Below are 20,166 nucleotides of genomic sequence, written 5' to 3'. Positions count from 1 at the left end.
TAAGCCCAGGACACATCCTCTCAGATAGTTCTGAGTGACTGCTCCAAAGAGCCACGGGAGAATTCAGGATATGAAGGAGTTTTTGCAACAAAGACTAGGTAGTCAGAACACTGGAAAATTATCATTAATTAAAGAATACCAAATACTGATGTTAAGGAATTTAGTGCTTTTCTATATATGGGAAGAGGCAAGAGTCTTGGCTCACTGGAATCATTCCTTTGATATGCACCTCAGCTATCTGGAGCCAGCATCCTGAGCTTTCTCATCCTGTACACACCATCAGGGGTTGCTGTAGTGGTGGATGGACTGACAGCTGCGACATCCTCTGTCTACTGACATGGCAGGCAGCTGTTGTCATTCACATTCCTCACTGGTCCAATACAGCAGGCAAAATTTTATCATCAGTGTGAAGGACATTTTTAGAAACGTGGATAGAGGAAACAGATTAAATGGCCCCCTTGTAGTTAAGAAATTGAAGACCCTGCTTTAGACAGAAACTTACCTTGCCAGCTTTTTCAGATGAACACCCTTACTGCTAAACAGCAAGGAAAAAATGCCGACCACTTAAAGCACCAACAGCATTCCTGGTAACACACTTATTTGTGCAGACATTTATATCCACAATGAATTGAAAACAGATTCCAGCCATTTTGGACTTTACAATACTTAGCGTTTTCAAAGACTCACTTACACTGAAGGTAGATTCCATGAAGGACCCAAACTGGGCATAAATAATCCATCCATTTCTGCCCAAACTGATGCAAAAGGATCCCTGAAGCCTCCATTCTAGTGGCAATGGTCAGAAAATCAGAACAAATTAATAAGCTATTGACTCTTCTTGGCTTTTTCTAAATCTCTTACCTCTAAAACTGTGAAAGAGCTAGTTGTATTCTGGGAGTACAAAGTGAGTAGTAAATAATTTCTGAGACCCATGTAAAAACAAACCTTAATTGTGTCCCTGAGATCCAGTTCTAACTAAAAATCTTTGTTATCTCGCTATTCCTTGCTTTTGTGCCTTAGTCCCTGGGTCCCCACATGTCTCTCCTGTACTAATGGATTCAATGAAACGCACCACAAAAGAGAAAGCATTTCATTAAGAGTAGGCTTTCTCTCCTGGGGACCATCCCTGACCCTTCTGCTAAGTGCCGTCTAGATGATACAACGTTTAGCAAGTAAGAGTTTCTCAAAGGGTAGAAAAATGAGGTTGAAATGCAACCCTCAGTATTCAATTCCCAGCTTCCCTCTCAGAAGCTCTCTAAGCCCATTAAAATATATATATATATCAGCACAGTCCTTTCTTGATATTTTCCATTACTTGCTTGGACATCACACATGAAGAGGCAAACCATAGCTTACAGTTGGCTCATGACTCTCTTTTGAGGCTAGGTGGAAAACTAAGAGGTTGATGTGCCCCAAGGACATGAAATCTGAGAATTTCAAATGCCAACTAAGACTTTGAGCAGCAAGAGCAGCAAGGCAGTTTTTCTCTTTTAGGAGAACTCTGTCTTGCCCCATTACTCCAGAGATGCCCCACAACTCACACTTCATCTGGATCTCAGAAAACTGTTCACACGCAGTCAGCCCAGGATGTTACTATTAACAGAATCAAGTCAAGGGTGAGCAAACATAGCAGAAACCTTTACAAACCCACTGGATGAATGAATTCAGAGGAGTTTAGAAACTAAACTACTCACTGATAATGAAATCCAGGCCCAGCGCAACACTTGGCCACATGGCAGGATTAATTTTCATGAAATAGCAAGTTATTTCTCAGAGCGTATTCATTTTCAATTTGCAATCTTTTGTGTAAGCAAAAAAAAATAGTGACCAAGCAAAAGGGAATGTATCTGTATTACCTTTTTCTGATCTTCTAGCTTGTGACTCACTGGATTCTTCCCATGTCTGCTCATCTCTGAAGATAAATCCATCACATTAGGTTCTTGCCCTTCACAACAGAATATCTTCAAAAAAGCAGCAAGCTAATCCAAGATGCAATCACTAGGAAAACACTTTCCATCACGCACCATCTCTGAATTTCATCAGATCCAAGGAATGATTAAAAAATCCACTGATTGAATGGAAAAAATGAATTTTGTAATTGACTCCTGGGACTTTCCAAATCAACATATCGTTTTTAAATGCAGACTTCTCAAAAGCAAAATATTCATCCAGGAATTTTAACTGCAACTGCTATCTTTTTCTTTCTTCACAGTTTTCCATTTTAATAAATAATTACAGTTCTTGAAAGCCTATAATAAAAAAAAAAAGCACACAGTTAATTCCAGCCCACCAATTATAGTACAATTAATGAAAAATTTTTATCTGAAATATCCAATTTACAAAAAAACTGTAGGCATGGATTATACTTCACATAATAGGAATGGAAATAAACGGCATTATTCTTTAACCTGAGGGCCTTTAAAATACCAATTATAATACCCAAACCAAAATAGAATATTAAAACCAGGGATTTACAGTATACTGAAGCAAAAAAAAAAAATCAATCAAGAATACACACACATTCACCAAATGTGTATATGCTCTATGGTCCCACTCATTAATTTCAGCATTCATACAGCTACAATTTAGAAAGGAGCCTGATATAACTAGACATCGTACAAGACTGACACTCTTCATAAACAACTTTATTTAAACTTCCAAATGAATCTATAAAATGGACACTATTATTCCATTTTACAATGAAGACATTGAGAGGGAAAGTAAATTTTATAAGTCTAGTTAAATAAGTGTAATAGGACTAGAATTTCAATTCAGATACCTTTGAATCCAAAACACATTCTTTGTCCCAGACACAGTTGTCTCAATTCACATTATGTATTTTATTGCCCAAAAGGATACCATAAATGAGTTTATTAAGTGCCTTGTTAGATGATGAACACACAGGCACTCTCCTTATAATCCAGGGGTTTCATAATCTTAATCACACAGATTCTTGGGCTCCACCCCACCCTGCCAATTCAGAAGCGACAGGATAGTGCTCACAAACACTCTGGCCTTTATTGTTTTTCCATCTTTTCCAAACCCTCCTGATACAAGAAAACCACTGAAGAGTTGAAACCTCCCTCTAACGCAGGGCACTTTTCAAACTTTTCTTCTGCATTTTGGAATTACTTGGGAAGCTTCAGAAACAGTTGATTCTTTTGTCTCATCTCCAAAGACTGTGATTTAACTAGTCTGAGATATGGCCTGAGTCTTGGAACCACTGCTCTAATATATAAATTCCACTTACATAATTGACCAACCACTGCATGAATACATCAAACAGGAGGAAACTTCGTGTCTCAGGAGGCAGCTCTTTCCAGATTGGGGTAGTTCCAGGCTTTAGATTGTTCTGCCTAATTTGGAAATGAAGTCTGCATTCCTGAATGTGTCTGTACATTGTAATTATTCATATCCTTGTAGTCATCAATGTACACAAAATCTTTTCAATTTCCCTTTTCATCTGACAGTTTTTCAAGTATCACTTCAGCAGGGTTAACTATGCCTTCTGCCTTCAACCATTCCTCACCACCCTGGTTATTTACTTAAAAGGCTTTACTTTTGACATGACCCATAAACTGTTCTATCCAGAAATGAGCACTAGTCGAACATGGTATGTTCCCTTTAAGAACTCACCTCCAGGTACCACTAAACATGCCAAACCAAGCATAAAATATATGATAAAGTAGACAGATAATGTTTGAAAAATCAGCTCCTGGACTGTTTCCTGACGAGTCATTCTTTGGCCAACCCTTGCTCGTTCTAAAACTCTGCTCAGCAGCATAGGTATTTCTACTATATACAATGCATAAAGTTTCTGTCCTATGTGAAGGTTACCAGCGAAGAAAACTGTACAGGCAAAGACTTGGACATGGGAGAAAACATAGCCTATCTGAGGAATTTAAAGAAATTCAATGAGAAGCCACTGACATTTTTAAAGAAAGAATGTAACAGAAAAGATTTTTTTTTTTTCATTTTAAAAGTCCATCTAACTAAAGTATGGAAAGTGGATGGGAAAGAACAAAACTTGTGGCAGAGAAACTTTATAGGGATCATTAGAACAATCAAAGAGACAACAGCATTCTGAACAAGTGTAGGAGCTGACAGATGGGAAGAGATGACAAAGCTGAGTGCCACGGTACACAGGTGGAGTCGACAGAACTGGTAACTGATTGGACAGGAGAATGGATGCGTGAACATCCGTGAACATCATCCATGTGTGAACCTCATCATGAGAACAGATGATGATATCACCATCTGAGATAGCAAATCCCATAAGAGAAGCACTTTAGATACAGGGACGATCACAGAATTTGTAAAGCAAACCAAAGATGCTTATCAAAACCCACAAAATTACAAATCAATCTCATTGGTGGACATAAAAGTCTTAGAGGAACACTAGCAAGCTGACTCCAGTAACGTATAAAACGAATCATACATCAATTTCAAGTTGGTATCACCCTGTGAATAAAAGACCAGTTTAAGATTTAAAAATCCATCAGTATAATTCACCATATTAACACAACAAGGAAGAAAAATGATGTGCTCATCTCTATTCATACAGAAATATAATTTGACATATTTAACATTGATTCATGATCAAAAAAGAAAGCAAAAATATCTTGGCAAATGGGGACCAAAAAGGGATTTTCACAATCATCCTTTATCTGATAGTGTGTGCATAAAATATCTATAGCAAACACATACTTTATGGATGAAGAGCTAAAGATTTTCCATTTGCTCAGGAATAGCACATAATGCCTGCTAACATTATGTCTACTAAATATTGTACCTCAAGTCCTAGTCATGCATTGAGAAAACAAAATATGAGAGAGGGAGAGAAAGGGAAGGAGAGAGAGGAAGGAGACAGAGGCAGGTGAGCAGTATAAAGCATCAAAAAGAAGAAAATATTCTTATTATTTGTAAATGTCATGATGATGCATATAGAAAACACCAAAAACTCAAGAGATAAATTACTAGAATTAATGTGTTTAGTAATTTTCCTAGATAAAAATATATAACATTCCTTTATATTCTTTATAACAGCAACAAATACTCAGAAAATGAAACTCTAAAAATATACTATTGAATGGTGTCACAAAAATAACAAATATCTTGGAATGCATCTCATAAAAGATGATAAAAACTTTATGAGAAGGCAATAAAACACCATCAAAATAAATATCTAAATGAAAGAGGCTTATGCCATATTAATAAATTAAGATTCAGTACTGTAGAAATGCCAGTTCATGCCTAGATTCAGTGCATTACTAAACAAAATCCCATTTTCTTTTTATAAGTTTAAAAGATGTTTGCAAAATATGTATAGAAATGTAAAGGATCATGAAAATCCAAGACACTCATGAAGAACAAGTTGCAACTATTTGCTTTACCAGATGTGAAGACCTATTATCAACCAACAGTAAATAAAAAACTATTTCACTGGTACAAGGGTAGACAAGTTCACCAATGGAATGCAAAAATCCAAAGAAGGACTCATAACACAAATGCAGTTCACAAAGGCAGAACTGCAAAGCCTGAGGAAAAAGCCTTCAATAAAGAGTTCTGGGTCAATTGGATATTCATAAGGAAAAAAATAAAACTTGACCTCAACTTCACACCAGTAATCAATTTCAGGTGGATTGTACACAAAACAATAAGGCTTATGGGAAAACACCTTCGTGATCTGAGGGAAGGGAAAGATTTCTTAAACAAGACAACAGTCGCTAAACATAAAGAACAAATATAAATAAGATTATATTAAAATCACAAATTTTATTCATTAGATCACTGTTGCTGTTGTTCAGTCACCCAGTCATGTCCGACTCTTTGCGACCCAATGGACTACAACATGCCAGCCCTCCCCGTCCCTCACCATCTCCCAGAGTGTGCCCAAGCTCATGTTCATTGCATTGGTGATGCCATCTAGCCATCTCATCCTCTGACACCCTCTTCTCCTTCTGCCCTCAGTCTTTCTCAGAATCAGGGACTTTTCCAATGAGTCATCTGTGCACATGAGATAACCAAAATCATCAGATTGTACAAAGAAGAAAATATAAATGCAACCCATAGAGTAGGAAAATGTACTTGTTAAACGTAAAATTACATGTAAAAACATCCAAAAATCGAGCAAAGACAGGTTACAATAAAAGATATTTAACAGCACTCCAAAAATAATAATAGAGATGAAGGACAGATCAGTGGTTACTATGGGTTACAGATGGAGAGAGAGGGTCAGGTTGCCAAAGCATGATACAAAAAAGTCTTGCAGTAAGGAAACAATGTTGAATCTTGAATGTAGAGGTGGTTATATGAAACTATGCATGTGAAAAACTGCATGAAACAACACATATACACATGTACACATAAATGCATGTAAGTCTGGTGAAATATGAATCAATTCTGGTATCTCTGATGCCAATTTCAGGCTTTGACATTGTGCTACAGTTATGCAAGATGTTACCACTGTAGAAAAAGAGGTGGTAACTGGTTCAACCACTTACGGCAAAGCTGAATTTTTTTTTTTTAATTTAAGGAAAAAAAGAGGATATACAAATAGCCAATAACCAATCTGTGCAGTTATTTTGAGGTCTAATATGCTTCATATGAGACTTTGACTACATCATAATTGACTACATGACTATGCCAAAGCCTTTGACTATGTGGATCACAACAAGCTGGAAAATTCTTCAAGACATGGGAATACCAGACCACCTGACCTGCCTCCTGAGAAATCTGTATGCAAGTCAAGAAGCAACAGTTAGAACTGGACATGGAACAACAGACTGGGTCCAAATTGGGAAAGGAGTCCATCAAGGCTGTATATTGTCACCCTGCTTATTTAACTTATACGCAGAGTACATCATGTGAAATGCCGGGCTGGATGAAGCACAAGCTGAAATCAAGAATGCCAGGAGAAATATCAATAACCGCAGATATGCAGATGACACCACCCTTATGGCAGAGAGTGAAGAGGAACTCAAGAATCTCTTGATGAAGGTGAAAGAGGAGAGTGAAAAAGTTGGCTTAAAGCTCAACATTCAGAAAACTAAGATCATGGCATCTGGTCCCATCACTTCATGGTAAATAGATGGGGAAACAATGGGAACAGTGAGAGACTTTATTTTGGGGGGCTCCAAAATCACTGCAGATGGTGATTGCAGCCACGAAATTAAAAGACACTTGCTCCGTGGAAGAAAAGCTATGACCAACCTAGGCACCATATTAAAAAGCAGAGACATTACTTAGCTGACAAAGGCCAGTCTAGCTAAAGCTATGGTTTTTCCAGTGGTCACATACAGATGTGAGAGTTGGACCATAAAGAAGGATGAGTGCTGAAGAACTGATGCTTTTGAACTGTGGTGTTGGAGAAAACTCTTGAGAGTCCCTTGGACTGCAGGGAGATCCAACCAGTCAACCCTAAAGGAAATCAACCTTGACTATTCATTGGAAAGACTGATGCTGAAGCTGAAACAATACTTTGGCCACCTGATGCAAAGAGCTGGCCCATTGGAAATAAGACCCTGATGCTGGGAAAGACTGAAGGCAAAAGTAGAAGACAGCAGAGAATGGGATGGTTAGATAGTATCACTGACTCAAAGGACCTGAATCTGAGCAAACTCTGTGAGTCAGGAAAGCCTGGCATGCTGCAGTCTACGTGGTCACAAACAGTCAGACACGACTTAGCAACTGAACAAATTTATATGAGTATAAAATAGAATTTCCAAAGTATCACTAATGCTCTAAATTATTTAAATTTACCAATGTTATCTAATTTACTTTTCATTACAGTGTTAAAAGACATTTAAAACACACAGCACTGAGAGCTTAATACGTACTCAACACCAAGCAGGACAAAGGAGTCAAATTTCAAATCTAGTCTCCTTGTCCTTACAGAGTTTACAGTCCACTGGGGAGTCAGATTTAACTAAAACCAAGGAGCAGCAGAAAACTCTTCATTTTTGTCTAACATCAAAACCTTAGAATACCTATGAGAAGTTTACACCAATGATTAAAGGGAATTTCACATGGATGGGATGAAACAAATATTAAACATATTCCCTGGTGATTCAGACAATAAAGGATCTGCCTGCCATGCGGGAGAACCAGATTTGATCCCTAGGTTGGGAATATTCCCTGGAGAAGGGAATGGAAACCCACTCTACTTTTCTTGCCTGGAGAATCCCATGGATGGAGGATCCTGGCGGGCTAGAGTCTATGGGGTCGCAAAGGGTTGGACACAACCAATTGACTAACACTCAGTTCATATAAATGCATAAATAATCGAATACAACTTATGCCTACTTTCATGGAATAAAAACCATTTATAATAAAACTAAACTAACTGGCTCAAAAAGAACAGGTTATGTATATTGAAAAAATTCTCATAGTTTATTCTCTCATTTGGAGGTAATCACAAGTATGTCATAGCAATTCTCTGCTTATCTTACTCGATATAATTCAGTGGTCAGGTTTGGGAGTGAAATTCACTTCCTTTATGCATAAGTATAAATACTTTCACTTTTATATAGCTTAAGAGGTTTCCATCTTGCTCAAACTTATCTAAAAGTCCCTCACATAAATGCAGGGTGAAAAAGAAGAATATGAGATTTTTGAAAGGATTTTTGGGTGATGGGGATATGTGCTACTTCCTGACCTAGCCTTCTCTCAGAGATTTTAAGGGGATCATCAGAGAGCTTCCCTGCATTTGTAGGTCCCCTGCAAGTAACAGAACTCAGAAGCTCAGGACCTAAGTGTGGTAAGGTGGCCTGTGGCGGCAGGAGGGTAAGGCATCTGGGGAGTAAACTGCAGCCTTCTCTGATTGTAGATCAAAGAAGTATTTGTTTTAGAACAAGAATAGGAATTTGTGGTAGGAATGTTTGCGTGAATCCATATAAAATAAGAAAGGGATCCTGCTCAAAAAAGCAATTTGCCAGGGTAGGTAAGGGACTCCTGCAGGAGGCGGCTATAGGAATTGCAGAAAAGAGAAGCCCAGGCGTGATCTGAAATGCTCATCTCAAGGAGAGGTCATTTTCCAGATCAAGGGAGGTGAGATCAGAAGGACCCAACAGGGAAGTCCTCAAACATCTCACATAAATAACCAAGAGTTAGTTTTCATATCACTCAGTCCTACAGAGAATTAGGCCATTAGGTCACTAAGCCAATACTGGCCATTAAGCCAGGAGCAACCAATAAGAAATTTTCTACCTCTATACCTCTTCTCTCTTCCTCACCTCCCTTACAAAGATCCTAGTGAATGGGTGTGGAGGTGAAAAAAGAAGGTTTTTTCCAAATGGCTGAAGTGTGGTAAGGAGGGGCAGTGGTACCCAGGTGTGGTTTGGTGGAAAAGGAAGAGCTTTTGAATAATGATTTGCTTATAAATGTATTGAAATAAATATTCTAAATTTTAAATTGAACCTTGTTTTGTGACCTAAAGTGATCATAAAGATTATATCATTAAAGGTGAACAAACACATGAAATAAGACAAATTTCTATCCAGGGACAGAGAAATCATTCTACTCAGAAGTGTGAAGAAAAAGGAGAGATGTTTGGAATAGAGATTTGGATTTAAGAGTCATCAGTCTAAAGAGATAGCTCATAGAAGTTACATAAATTGAGAAAAGCACCAAAGGCATACCTCCAGGGAAGATCAAAATTGTCTTAGGCTCTACTGCCAAAATTATCTCAAAAAATGCAAACATAATCATGACACTTAATTAAAATTCTGCAACAGTTCCCGAACCCCTAAAGCCAAAAGGAAAATCAAAATTCCTTAGCATGTCATTCAACATTCTACCCTATTCATGATCCCTTCTCAACTTTCCAGCTTCATGTATTACCACCTCAGAGCTTATTTTTTTATAGTTACACCAAAGAATACAGAGTTCCTGAGTACAATGCCTCATTCTACAGCGTGGGCATTAACATACCCATAAGTGCCACACATCTACTTGACAAACTCCTACTTACCATTAAAATGTCTACTCAAAATCCATCTCCTCTCCAAAGCCTCTACTTTCTTTATGCCCCCAACACTGCTCTAAACACATCAGCCCCTTCTTTCCCAAGAGTCTACTGCCATTCACAGACTTCCCCCATACCATCACAATTATCCAGTTACTCAGCACCCACTGGACTGTCAGCCTGATATACTTTCTCAGATTCCCCAAAGGCCTGACACAATGCCTTCAGGCTGGTAGCCATTCAAAAAGGGATTCATATGATTGTGAAATGTCAAATGCACACATGCTTACATACATACATGCTCCAACCAATACAGCTGATATGACCAAAGGAGGTTTCAGGATCACCGACCATCACACAGTTGAAATCTACTTTACAGTCAGCCCTCTGCATCCATGGATTCAACCATCCACAGATCATGTAAAAGTGGAGTACCTATTTGTTGAAAAACATTGCATGTAAGTGGACCTGTGCAGTTCAAACCTTTGTTGTTCAAGGGTCAAGTGTAATTTCCTACAAACCTAAAAGGATTATATCAAAACTGTATTTTATCAAAAACATATAGTTGAGCCCTTTCTGAATTTATTTCAGCTATACTCTTTTTATTTTAGCCATTCTCTTTTTAATTAAGGCGTCGCACACACACAAAGTACAAAAATCTTAAAGGTATAGCCTATGATTCACTTAGTGAACCAGTAACCATATCAAAATACAAAATGTTTCCAAAACTCCTTGAGAGTTACTAATTTCCCCACTCCCATAACAGTGACAGTACATGTGTAAGTGCTCCGGTGTGTCCTACTCTGCGATTCCATGGACTGTAGCCTACTAGGCTCCTCTGCCCAAGGGATTTTCCAGGCAAGAATACTGGAGTGGGTTGCCATTTCCTCCTCCAGGGCATCTTCCTGACCCAGGGATCAAACCCAAGTCTCCTGTGTCTCTTCCACTGGCAGGGGGATCCTTTACCACTAAGTCATGTGGAAAACCTGAAGTGAAGCTGTTTTCACTTGGATGGTAACCACTCTTCTGCTTTATCATGACAGATTTGTTTTCTCTATTCTTAGAACTTCATATTAGGTGGAATCACATAGTGTCTCCCCTCTGTTCGTTTTCTGCAGCATTCATCTGTATCATTTTTTTTGCAGCAGTAGTTCATTACTTTCTTTTGCTCTAAGGAGGGGGGACTATGCTTATGCATCCCAATTCATGTACTTGCCCAAAAGAAAGCCTAAATTCATCCGAGATTTTTAACCATCCAGAACTCAATATCCTAACACAGCCTTTCCGGATGCCTTGTGTTTACAAATGAAGAGAATAAAGAGGCTCAATTTATTTCACATATTTTCCCCAGGCTCTATGACCTCTATTCAAGGCAAAGAGAATGCAAAAAGAATCAACAGTCCCTGTGTCCATACTGCTGACTGAGTAATAAAACCAGATCCGGAAATCATTAAAAAATGACTGGAAGATTCTTTGGGAATTTAAACCATTAATCTGAGGTGAAACAGCCATTGTTCATGCTTTGAATTCTGCTAATGAATTGTTAAATACAGTTGACCTTTGAACAAAGTGGGGGTTAAGGGAGCCCACGCCTCTGCACAGTAGAAAATCTGAGGATAGCTTCACAGGCTGCCCCCCATAGCCTGTGGGTGCTGCATCCGGATTCAACCAACCTTGGCCTCTTTACTAACACTACTGCTACTAAGTCCATAGTAAGTGGACACTCACAGTTCACACCCATGTTGCTCAAGGGCCAACTGTCATCCCTACGTAGCTCAGTCAGTATTTCTGAAGCACAAAGGATCCAAGCCCAACTGGAAAGGGCTAAGAAGTTGCTTCAGAAGCAAATGGCTTTGGAGCCAGAAGTCCCACTCGTCCTCCCATCAATGGGTCCCAGACCCATGACTCCAGTGTTCCCTGTAATAAAGGACTTGACCACTGTACAGTTGTTAGAAAACTATGGGAGGAGGAGGAGCCAAGATGGCAGAGGAGTAGGACGGGGAGACCACTTTCTCTCCTAGAAATTCATCAAAAGAATAACTGAACACAGAGCAAACTTCACAAAACAACTTCCGATCGCTAGCTGAGGTCACCAGGCGCCCAGAAAAGCAGCCCATTGTCTTTGAAAGGAGGTAGGACAAAATATAAAAGATAAAAAGTGAGACAAAAGAGCTAAGGACGGAGATCCATCACGGGAAGGGTCTTAATAGAGGACGTTCCCAGACACCGGGAAACCCTCGCACTGGCGGGCCTGGGGGAAGTGTTTGAATCTCGGAAGGCAACCTGACTGGGAGGGAAACAATAAATAAAACCCACAGACTATGAGCCTAAAAGCAACTCCCAGCAGAAAAGTAGCCCAGACACCCGCATCCGCCACCACCAAGTGGGGGCGGAACGGAGAGGAGCGGGCGGCATTGCTTGGGGCAGGGTCCGGGCCTGAGTGCCCTGAGGACAATCGGAGGGAGCTTGTGTGAGTTCCCAGCTTGAACTGTGGGAAAGCAAAAGAGAGAGAAAATTAACCGGCCCGAACACACTGCGGGCTGTTCGCAGAATAAAGGGACCAAAATTCTGGATGGTCGACATCCACCGGGAGGGTCGCGGCGAGACACAGGGCGCAGGCACCCGACCGTTGCGGGCGGGGCCTGGGGCTGGGGACGCGGAGGGCAGAGGGCGCACGCACCGGACTGGCACCGGCGGAATCTGAGACTGGGACCGCGGAAGGGAGTGGGCGCGCGCACCCGGGGAGAGTGCGCCCGTCAAGCATCAAGCCCCTGGCTGCCTGGACCGCTCTGACGGGGAGGGCACACGGAGCAGGCGCAGCTTTCTGTTCTGACCTTTGGCGGAACACCCGAGGTTTGGAACCGCGCGCAGTGCGTGTTCCATATAGAGCAGCCGGAGCCTGAGCAGCGCCGACCCGGCCCTCAGCGCCAGCCCCGCCCTGCAGCGCGATGGAACTAGCTACCTGAATAAGAGTCCACCTCCGCCCGCCTAAGTCAGGGCGGAAACGAGGCCCTGAAGAGAACGGCAAACAGAAGCCAAATAAACAAAGGGAACCGCTTCAGAAGGACCTGGTGCAACAGATTAAAATCCCTGTAGGAAACACTGACCACACTGCAAGGGGCCTGTAGATATCGAGAAGTGTAAGCTGGAACGAGGAGCTATCTGAAACCGAGCCGAACCCACACTGACCGCAACAGCTCCAGAGAAATTCCTAGATATATTTTTACTTTTTTTTTTTTTAAGTAAGGGAAAAAAAAAAAAAGATTTTATTTTTTTTTTTTCTCTTTTATTTTCCTTTAAAATTCCCTATTACTCCCCCATTACTCCTTAACTTTCATTTTTATAAATTCTTACAATTTTTTTAGTTAGGGAAAAATTTTTTTTTCCTCTTTTTTTTTTTCTCTTCTTTTTTTTTCTTCTTCTCTTCTATTTTCTATTTTTCTTTTTCTCTTATTCCTTTTAAAGTCCTATAGTACACCTCTACTGCTCCTTAATTATTCATTTTCAATACACTATAACCTTACAAAGAGGAAAGGGAAAAAAAGAAGAGAAGCCCTATTTTTAAACCGAACCACATATATATTTCTAAAAATTTTTGGGGGGCGTTTCTGTTTTTGTTTTTAATATAATATTTTTAAGAGTCTAACCTCTACTCTAGATTTTTAATTTTTGTTCTTCAGTATATGATATAAACTGTGAACATTTAAGAATCCAATATTCAGTTTCCATTTTTATTCAGGATTGTGTTGATTATTCACTCCCAATCTTGACTCTCTGTTTTCTATCTCAGAACACCTCTATTTCCTCCTTTCCCCTTCTCTTCCCAATCCAATTCTGTGAATCTTTGTGGGTGTCTGGGCTACGGAGAACACTCTAGGAACAGACGACTGCATAGATCTGTCTCTCTCCTCTTGAGTCCCCCTTTTTCTCCTCCTGCTCATCTCTATTTTCCTCCTCCCTGTCCTCTTCTTCATGTAACTCTGTGAACCTCTCTGGGAGTCCCTAACGGGGGAGAATCTTTTCGCCATTAACCTAGAAGTTTTATTATCAGTGCTGTATAGTTGGAGAAGTCCTGAGACTACAGGAAGAATAAACTGAAAACCAGAGGCAGGAGATTTAAGCCCAAAACCTGAAAACACCAGAAAACTCCTGACAACATGGAACTTTAAGTAATAAGAGACTGTCCAAAAGCCTCCATACCTACACTGAAACCAACCACCACCCAAGAGACAACAAGTTATAGAGCAAGACATACCACGCAAATTCCCCAGCAACGCAGGAACATAGCCCTGAAAGTCAACATACAGACTGCCCAAAGTCACACCTAACACATAGACCCATCTCAAAACTCATTACTGGGCACTCCATTGCTATCCAAAGAGAAGAAATCAAGTTCCACGCTCCAGAACACTGACACAAGCTTCCCTAACCAGGAAACCTTGACAAGCCAACCGTCCAACCCCACCCACCGGGTAAAAACTCCACAATAAAAAGGAACCACAGACCTCCAGAATACAGAAAGCCCATTTCAGACACAGCAATCTAAACAAGATGAAAAGGCAGAGAAATATCCAACAGGTAAAGGAACTTGAAAAAAGCCCACCAAGTCAAACAAAAGAGGAGGAGATAGGGAATCTCTCTGAAAAAGAATTTAGAATAATGATAATAAAAATGATCCAAAATCTTGAAAAAAAAATGGAGTTACAGATAAATAGCCTGGAGATTGAAAAGATGCAAGATGTTTAATAAAGACCTAGAAGAAATAAAAGAGAGTCAATTAAAAGTGAATAATGCAACGAATGAGATCAAAAACACTCTGGAGGGAACCAAGAGTAGAATAATGGAGACAGAAGATAGGATAAGTGAGGGAGAATATAGAATGGTGGAAATAAATGAAGCAGAGAGGAAAAAACAAAAAAGGATCAAAAGAAATGAGGACAACCTCAGGGACCTCTGGGACAATGTGAAACGCCCCAACATTCAAATCATAGGAGTCCCAGAAGAAGAAGACAAAAAGAAAGGCCATGAGAAAATACTCGAGGAGATAATAGCTGAGAACTTCCCTAAAATGGGGAAGGAAATAGCCACCCAAGTCCAAGAAACCCAGAGAGTCCCAAACAGGATAAACCCAAGGTGAAACACCCCAAGACACATATTAATCAAATTAACAAAGATCAAACACAAAGAACAAATACTAAAAGCAGCAAGGGAGAAGCAACAAATAACACACAAAGGGATTCCCATAAGGATAACAGCTGATCTATCAATAGAAACCCTCCAGGCCAGAAGGGAAGGGCAGGACATAATGAAAGTAATGAAAGAGAATAATCTACAACCTAGATTACTGTTACCAGAAAGGATCTCATTCAGATATGAAGGAGAATTCAAAAGCTTTACAGACAAGCAAAAGCTGAGAGAATTCAGCACCACCAAACCAGCTCTTCAACAAATGCTAAAGAATCTTCTCTAGACAGGAAATGCAGAAAGGTTGTATAAACGTGAACCCAAAACAACAAAGTAAATGGCAACGGGTCCACACCTATCAATAATTACCTTAAATGTAAATGGGTTGAATGCCCCAACCAAAAGACAAAGATTGGCTGAATGGATACAAAAACAAGACCCCTATATATGCTGTCTACAAGAGACCCACCTCAAAACCAGAGACACATACAGACTAAAAGTGAAGCGCTGGAAAAAAATATTTCACGCAAATGGAGACCAAAAGAAAGCAGGAGTCGCACTACTCATATCAGATAAAATAGACTTTCAAATAAAGGATGTGAAAAGAGACAAAGAAGGACACTACATAATGATCAAAAGATCAATCCAAGAAGAAGATATAACAATTATAAATATATATGCACCCAACAAAGGAGCACCGCAATATGTACGGCAAATGCTAATGAGTATGAAAGAGGAAATTAATAGTAACACAATAATAGTGGGAGACTTTAATACCCCACTCACTACTATGGATAGATCAACTAAACAGAAAATCAACAAGGAAACACAAACCTTAAATGATACAATGGACCAGCTAGACCTAATTGATATCTATAGGACATTTCACCCCAAAACAATCAATTTCACCTTTTTCTCAAGTGAACACGGAACCTTCTCCAGAATAGATCACATCCTGGGCCATAAATCTGGTCTTGGAAAATTCAGAAAAGTTGAAATCATTCCAGTCATCTTTTCTGACCACAGTGCAGTAAAATTAGATCTCAATTACAGGAAAAAAATTGTTAAAAATTCAAACATATGGAGGCTAAATAACACGCTTCTGAGTAACCAACAAATCATAGAAGAAATCAAAAAAGAAATCAAAGTATGTATAGAAATGAATGAAAATGAAAACACAACAACCCAAAATTTATGGGACACTGTAAAAGGAGTGCTAAGGGGAAGGTTCATAGCATTACAGGCTTACATCAAGAAACAAGAAAAAAGCCAAATAAATAACCTAACTTTACACCTAAAGCAATTAGAGAAGGAAGAAATGAAGAACCCCAGGGTCAGCAGAAGAAAAGAAATCTTAAAAATTAGGGCAGAAATAAATGCAAAAGAAACTAAAGAGACCATAGCAAAAATCAACAAAGCTAAAAGCTGGTTTTTTGAAAAAATAAATAAAATTGACAAACCATTAGCAAGACTCATTAAGAAACAAAGAGAGAAGAACCAAATTAACAAAATAAGAAATGAAAAGGGCGAGATCACAACAGACAACACTGAAATACAAAGGATCATAAGAGACTACTACCAGCAGCTCTATGCCAATAAAATGGACAACTTGGATGAAATGGACAAATTCTTAGAAAAGTATAACTTTCCAAAACTGAACCAGGAAGAAATAGAAGATCTTAACAGAACCATCACAAGCAAGGAAATCGAAACTGTAATCAAAAATCTTCCAGGAAACAAAAGCCCAGGAGCAGATGGCTTCACAGCTGAATTCTACCAAAAATTTAGAGAAGAGCTAACACCTATCTTACTCAAACTCTTCCAGAAAATTGCAGAAGGTAAACTTCCAAACTCATTCTATGAGGCCACCATCACCCTAATTCCAAAACCAGACAAAGATGCCACAAAAAAAGAAAACTACAGGCCAATATCACTGATGAACATAGATGCAAAAATCCTTAACAAAATTCGAGCAAACAGAATCCAACAACATATTAAAAAAATCATACACCATGACCAAGTGAGCTTTATCCCAGGAATGCAAGGATTCTTCAATATCCGCAACTCAATCAATGTAATACACCACATTAACAAATTGGAAGATAAAAACCATATGATTATCTCAGTAGATGCAGAGAAAGCCTTTGACAAAATTCAACACTCATTTATGATTAAAACTCTCCAGAAAGCAGGAATAGAAGGAACATACCTCAACATAATAAAAGCTATATATGACAAACCCACAGCAAACATCACCCTCAATGGTGAAAAACTGAAAGCATTTCCCCTGAAATCAGGAACAAGACAAGGATGCCCACTCTCACCACTACTATTCAACACAGTCTTGGAAGTTTTGGCCACAGCAATCAGAGCAGAAAAAGAAGTAAAAGGAATCCAGATAGGAAAAGAAGAAGTGAAACTCTCGCTGTTTGCAGATGACATGATCCTCTACATAGAAAACCCTAAAGACTCTTCCAGAAAATTACTAGAGTTAATTAATGAATATAGCAAAGTTGCAGGATATAAAATTAACACACAGAAATCCCTTGCATTCCTATATACTAACAATGAAAAAACAGAAAGAGAAATTAAGGAAACAATACCATTCACCATTGCAACAAAAAGAATAAAATACTTAGGAGTATACCTACCTAAAGAAAAAAAAGACCTGTACATAGAAAACTATAAAACACTGATGAAAGAAATCAAAGAGGACACAAACAGATGGAGAAACATACCGTGTTCATGGATTGGAAGAATCAATATTGTCAAAATGGCTATTCTACCCAAAGCAATCTATAGATTCAATGCAATCCCTATCAAGCTACCAACGGTATTTTTCACAGAACTAGAACAAATAATTTCACAATTTGTATGGAAATACAGAAAACCACAAATAGCCAAAGTAATCTTGAGAAAGAAGAATGGAACTGGAGGAATCAACCTGCCTGACTTCAAACTCTACTACAAAGCCACAGTCATCAAGACAGTATGGTACTGGCACAAAGACAGAAATATAGATCAATGGAACAGAATAGAAAGCCCAGAGATAAATCCACGAACCTATGGACACCTCATCTTTGACAAAGGAGGCAAGGATATACAATGGAAAAAAGACAATCTCTTTAACAAGTGGTGCTGGGAAAACTGGTCAACCACTTGTAAAAGAATGAAACTAGAACACTTTCTAACACCATACACAAAAATAAACTCAAAATGGATTAAAGATCTAAATGTAAGACCAGAAACTATAAAACTCCTAGAGGAGAACATAGGCAAAACACTCTCCGACATAAATCTCAGTGGGGTCCTCTATGACCCACCTCCCAGAATATTGGAAATAAAAGCAAAACTAAACAAATGGGACCTAATGAAACTTAAAAGCTTCTGCACTACAAAGGAAACTATAAGTAAGGTGAAAAGACAGCTCTCAGATTGGGAGATAATAATAGCAAATGAAGAAACAGACAAAGGATTAATCTCAAAAATATACAAGCAACTCCTGCAGCTCAATTCCAGAAAAATAAATGACCCAATCAAAAAATGGGCCAAAGAACTGAACAGACATTTTTCCAAAGAAGACATACAGATGGCTAACAAACACATGAAAAGATGCTCAACATCACTCATTATTAGAGAAATGCAAATCAAAACCACAATGAGGTACCATTACACGCCAGTCAGGATGGCTGCTATCCATAAGTCTACAAGCAATAAATGCTGGAGAGGGTGTGGAGAAAAGGGAACCCTCTTACACTGTTGGTGGGAATGCAAACTAGTACAGCCACTATGGAAAACAGTGTGGAGATTTCTTTAAAAACTGGAAATAGAACTGCCATATGACCCAGCAATACCACTTCTGGGCATACACACCGAGGAAACCAGATCTGAAAGAGACACGTGCACCCCAATGTTCATCGCAGCACTGTTTATAATAGCCAGGACATGGAAGCAGCCTAGATGCCCATCAGCAGATGAATGGATAAGGAAGCTGTGGTACATATACACCATGGAATATTACTCAGCCGTTAAAAAGAATTCATTTGAATCAGTTCTAATGAGATGGATGAAACTGGAGCCCATTATACAGAGTGAAGTAAGCCAGAAAGATAAAGAACATTACAGCATACTAACACATATATATGGGATTTAGAAAGGTGGTAATGATAACCCAACATGCAAAACAGAAAAAGAGACACAGATGTACAGAACAGACTTTTGAACTCTGTGGGAGAAGGTGAGGGTGGGATGTTTCAAAAGAACAGCATGTATATTATCTATGGTGAAACAGATCACTAGCCCGGGTGAGATGCATGAGACGAGTGCTCGGGCCTGGTGCACTGGGAGGACCCAGAGGAGTCGGGTGGAGGAGGGGGTGGGAGGAGGGATCGGGATGGGGAATACGTATAACTCTATGGCTGATTCGTGTTAATATGTGACAAAACCCACTGAAATGTTGTGAAGTAATTGGCCTCCAACTAATAAAATAAAAAAAAATAATAATTAAAAAAAAAAAAGAAAGAAAACTATGGGAATAGCATGACCACTGTAAAAAAAAGTCTACAATTATTTTTGATAAATATGAATACCCATTCATGATTTAAATATAAAATTCTAAATAATAGAAATAGGAATAGAAAGAAGTCAAAAGCTACAGCAGAGAATATCATATTAATGGTGAACGTATAGAATATGACACCAGCAAACGGGGCTGACAGAGGATGAAATGGTTGAATGGCATCAGTGACTCAATGGACATGAGCTTGAGCAAACTCTGGGAGATAGCAAAGGACAGGGGAGCATGGCGTGCTGCAGTTTATGGGGTCTCAAAGAGTCAGACATGACTTAGTGACTGAACAACATACACAACTTAAAACAATGTAAATCACTACTAAGCATCATTTATAAGTAAATATAACATCTAAAATCATGCATGAGATGATAAGTTTCTAAAGGCAGGAATAAGAAAAAATGTCTGTCACCCATTCAATAAACCTTTACACCATAGGCACTTATCA

At 39.1% G+C, this 20,166-nt stretch overlaps 1 protein-coding gene across 1 annotated transcript in view; it reads right to left on the bottom strand.

Annotated features, from left to right (window-relative positions):
* Positions 1-20,166, bottom strand: part of NAV3 (neuron navigator 3) — an 888,057-nt gene that overhangs the window by 598,388 nt on the left and 269,503 nt on the right. Inside the window, exon 2 of the mRNA XM_065934132.1 lies at positions 1,857-2,249. Coding sequence (XP_065790204.1) covers positions 1,857-1,928 — 72 coding nt within the window. The 5' untranslated portion in view covers positions 1,929-2,249. The remainder of the gene's footprint in view (positions 1-1,856; positions 2,250-20,166) is intronic.

Source organism: Muntiacus reevesi, chromosome 4 (assembly GCF_963930625.1).
Source record: "Muntiacus reevesi chromosome 4, mMunRee1.1, whole genome shotgun sequence".
Classification (NCBI taxonomy): domain Eukaryota; kingdom Metazoa; phylum Chordata; class Mammalia; order Artiodactyla; family Cervidae; genus Muntiacus; species Muntiacus reevesi.
Note: the sequence above shows the minus strand (reverse complement) of the source record. Positions and strands in the feature narration are given on the sequence as shown.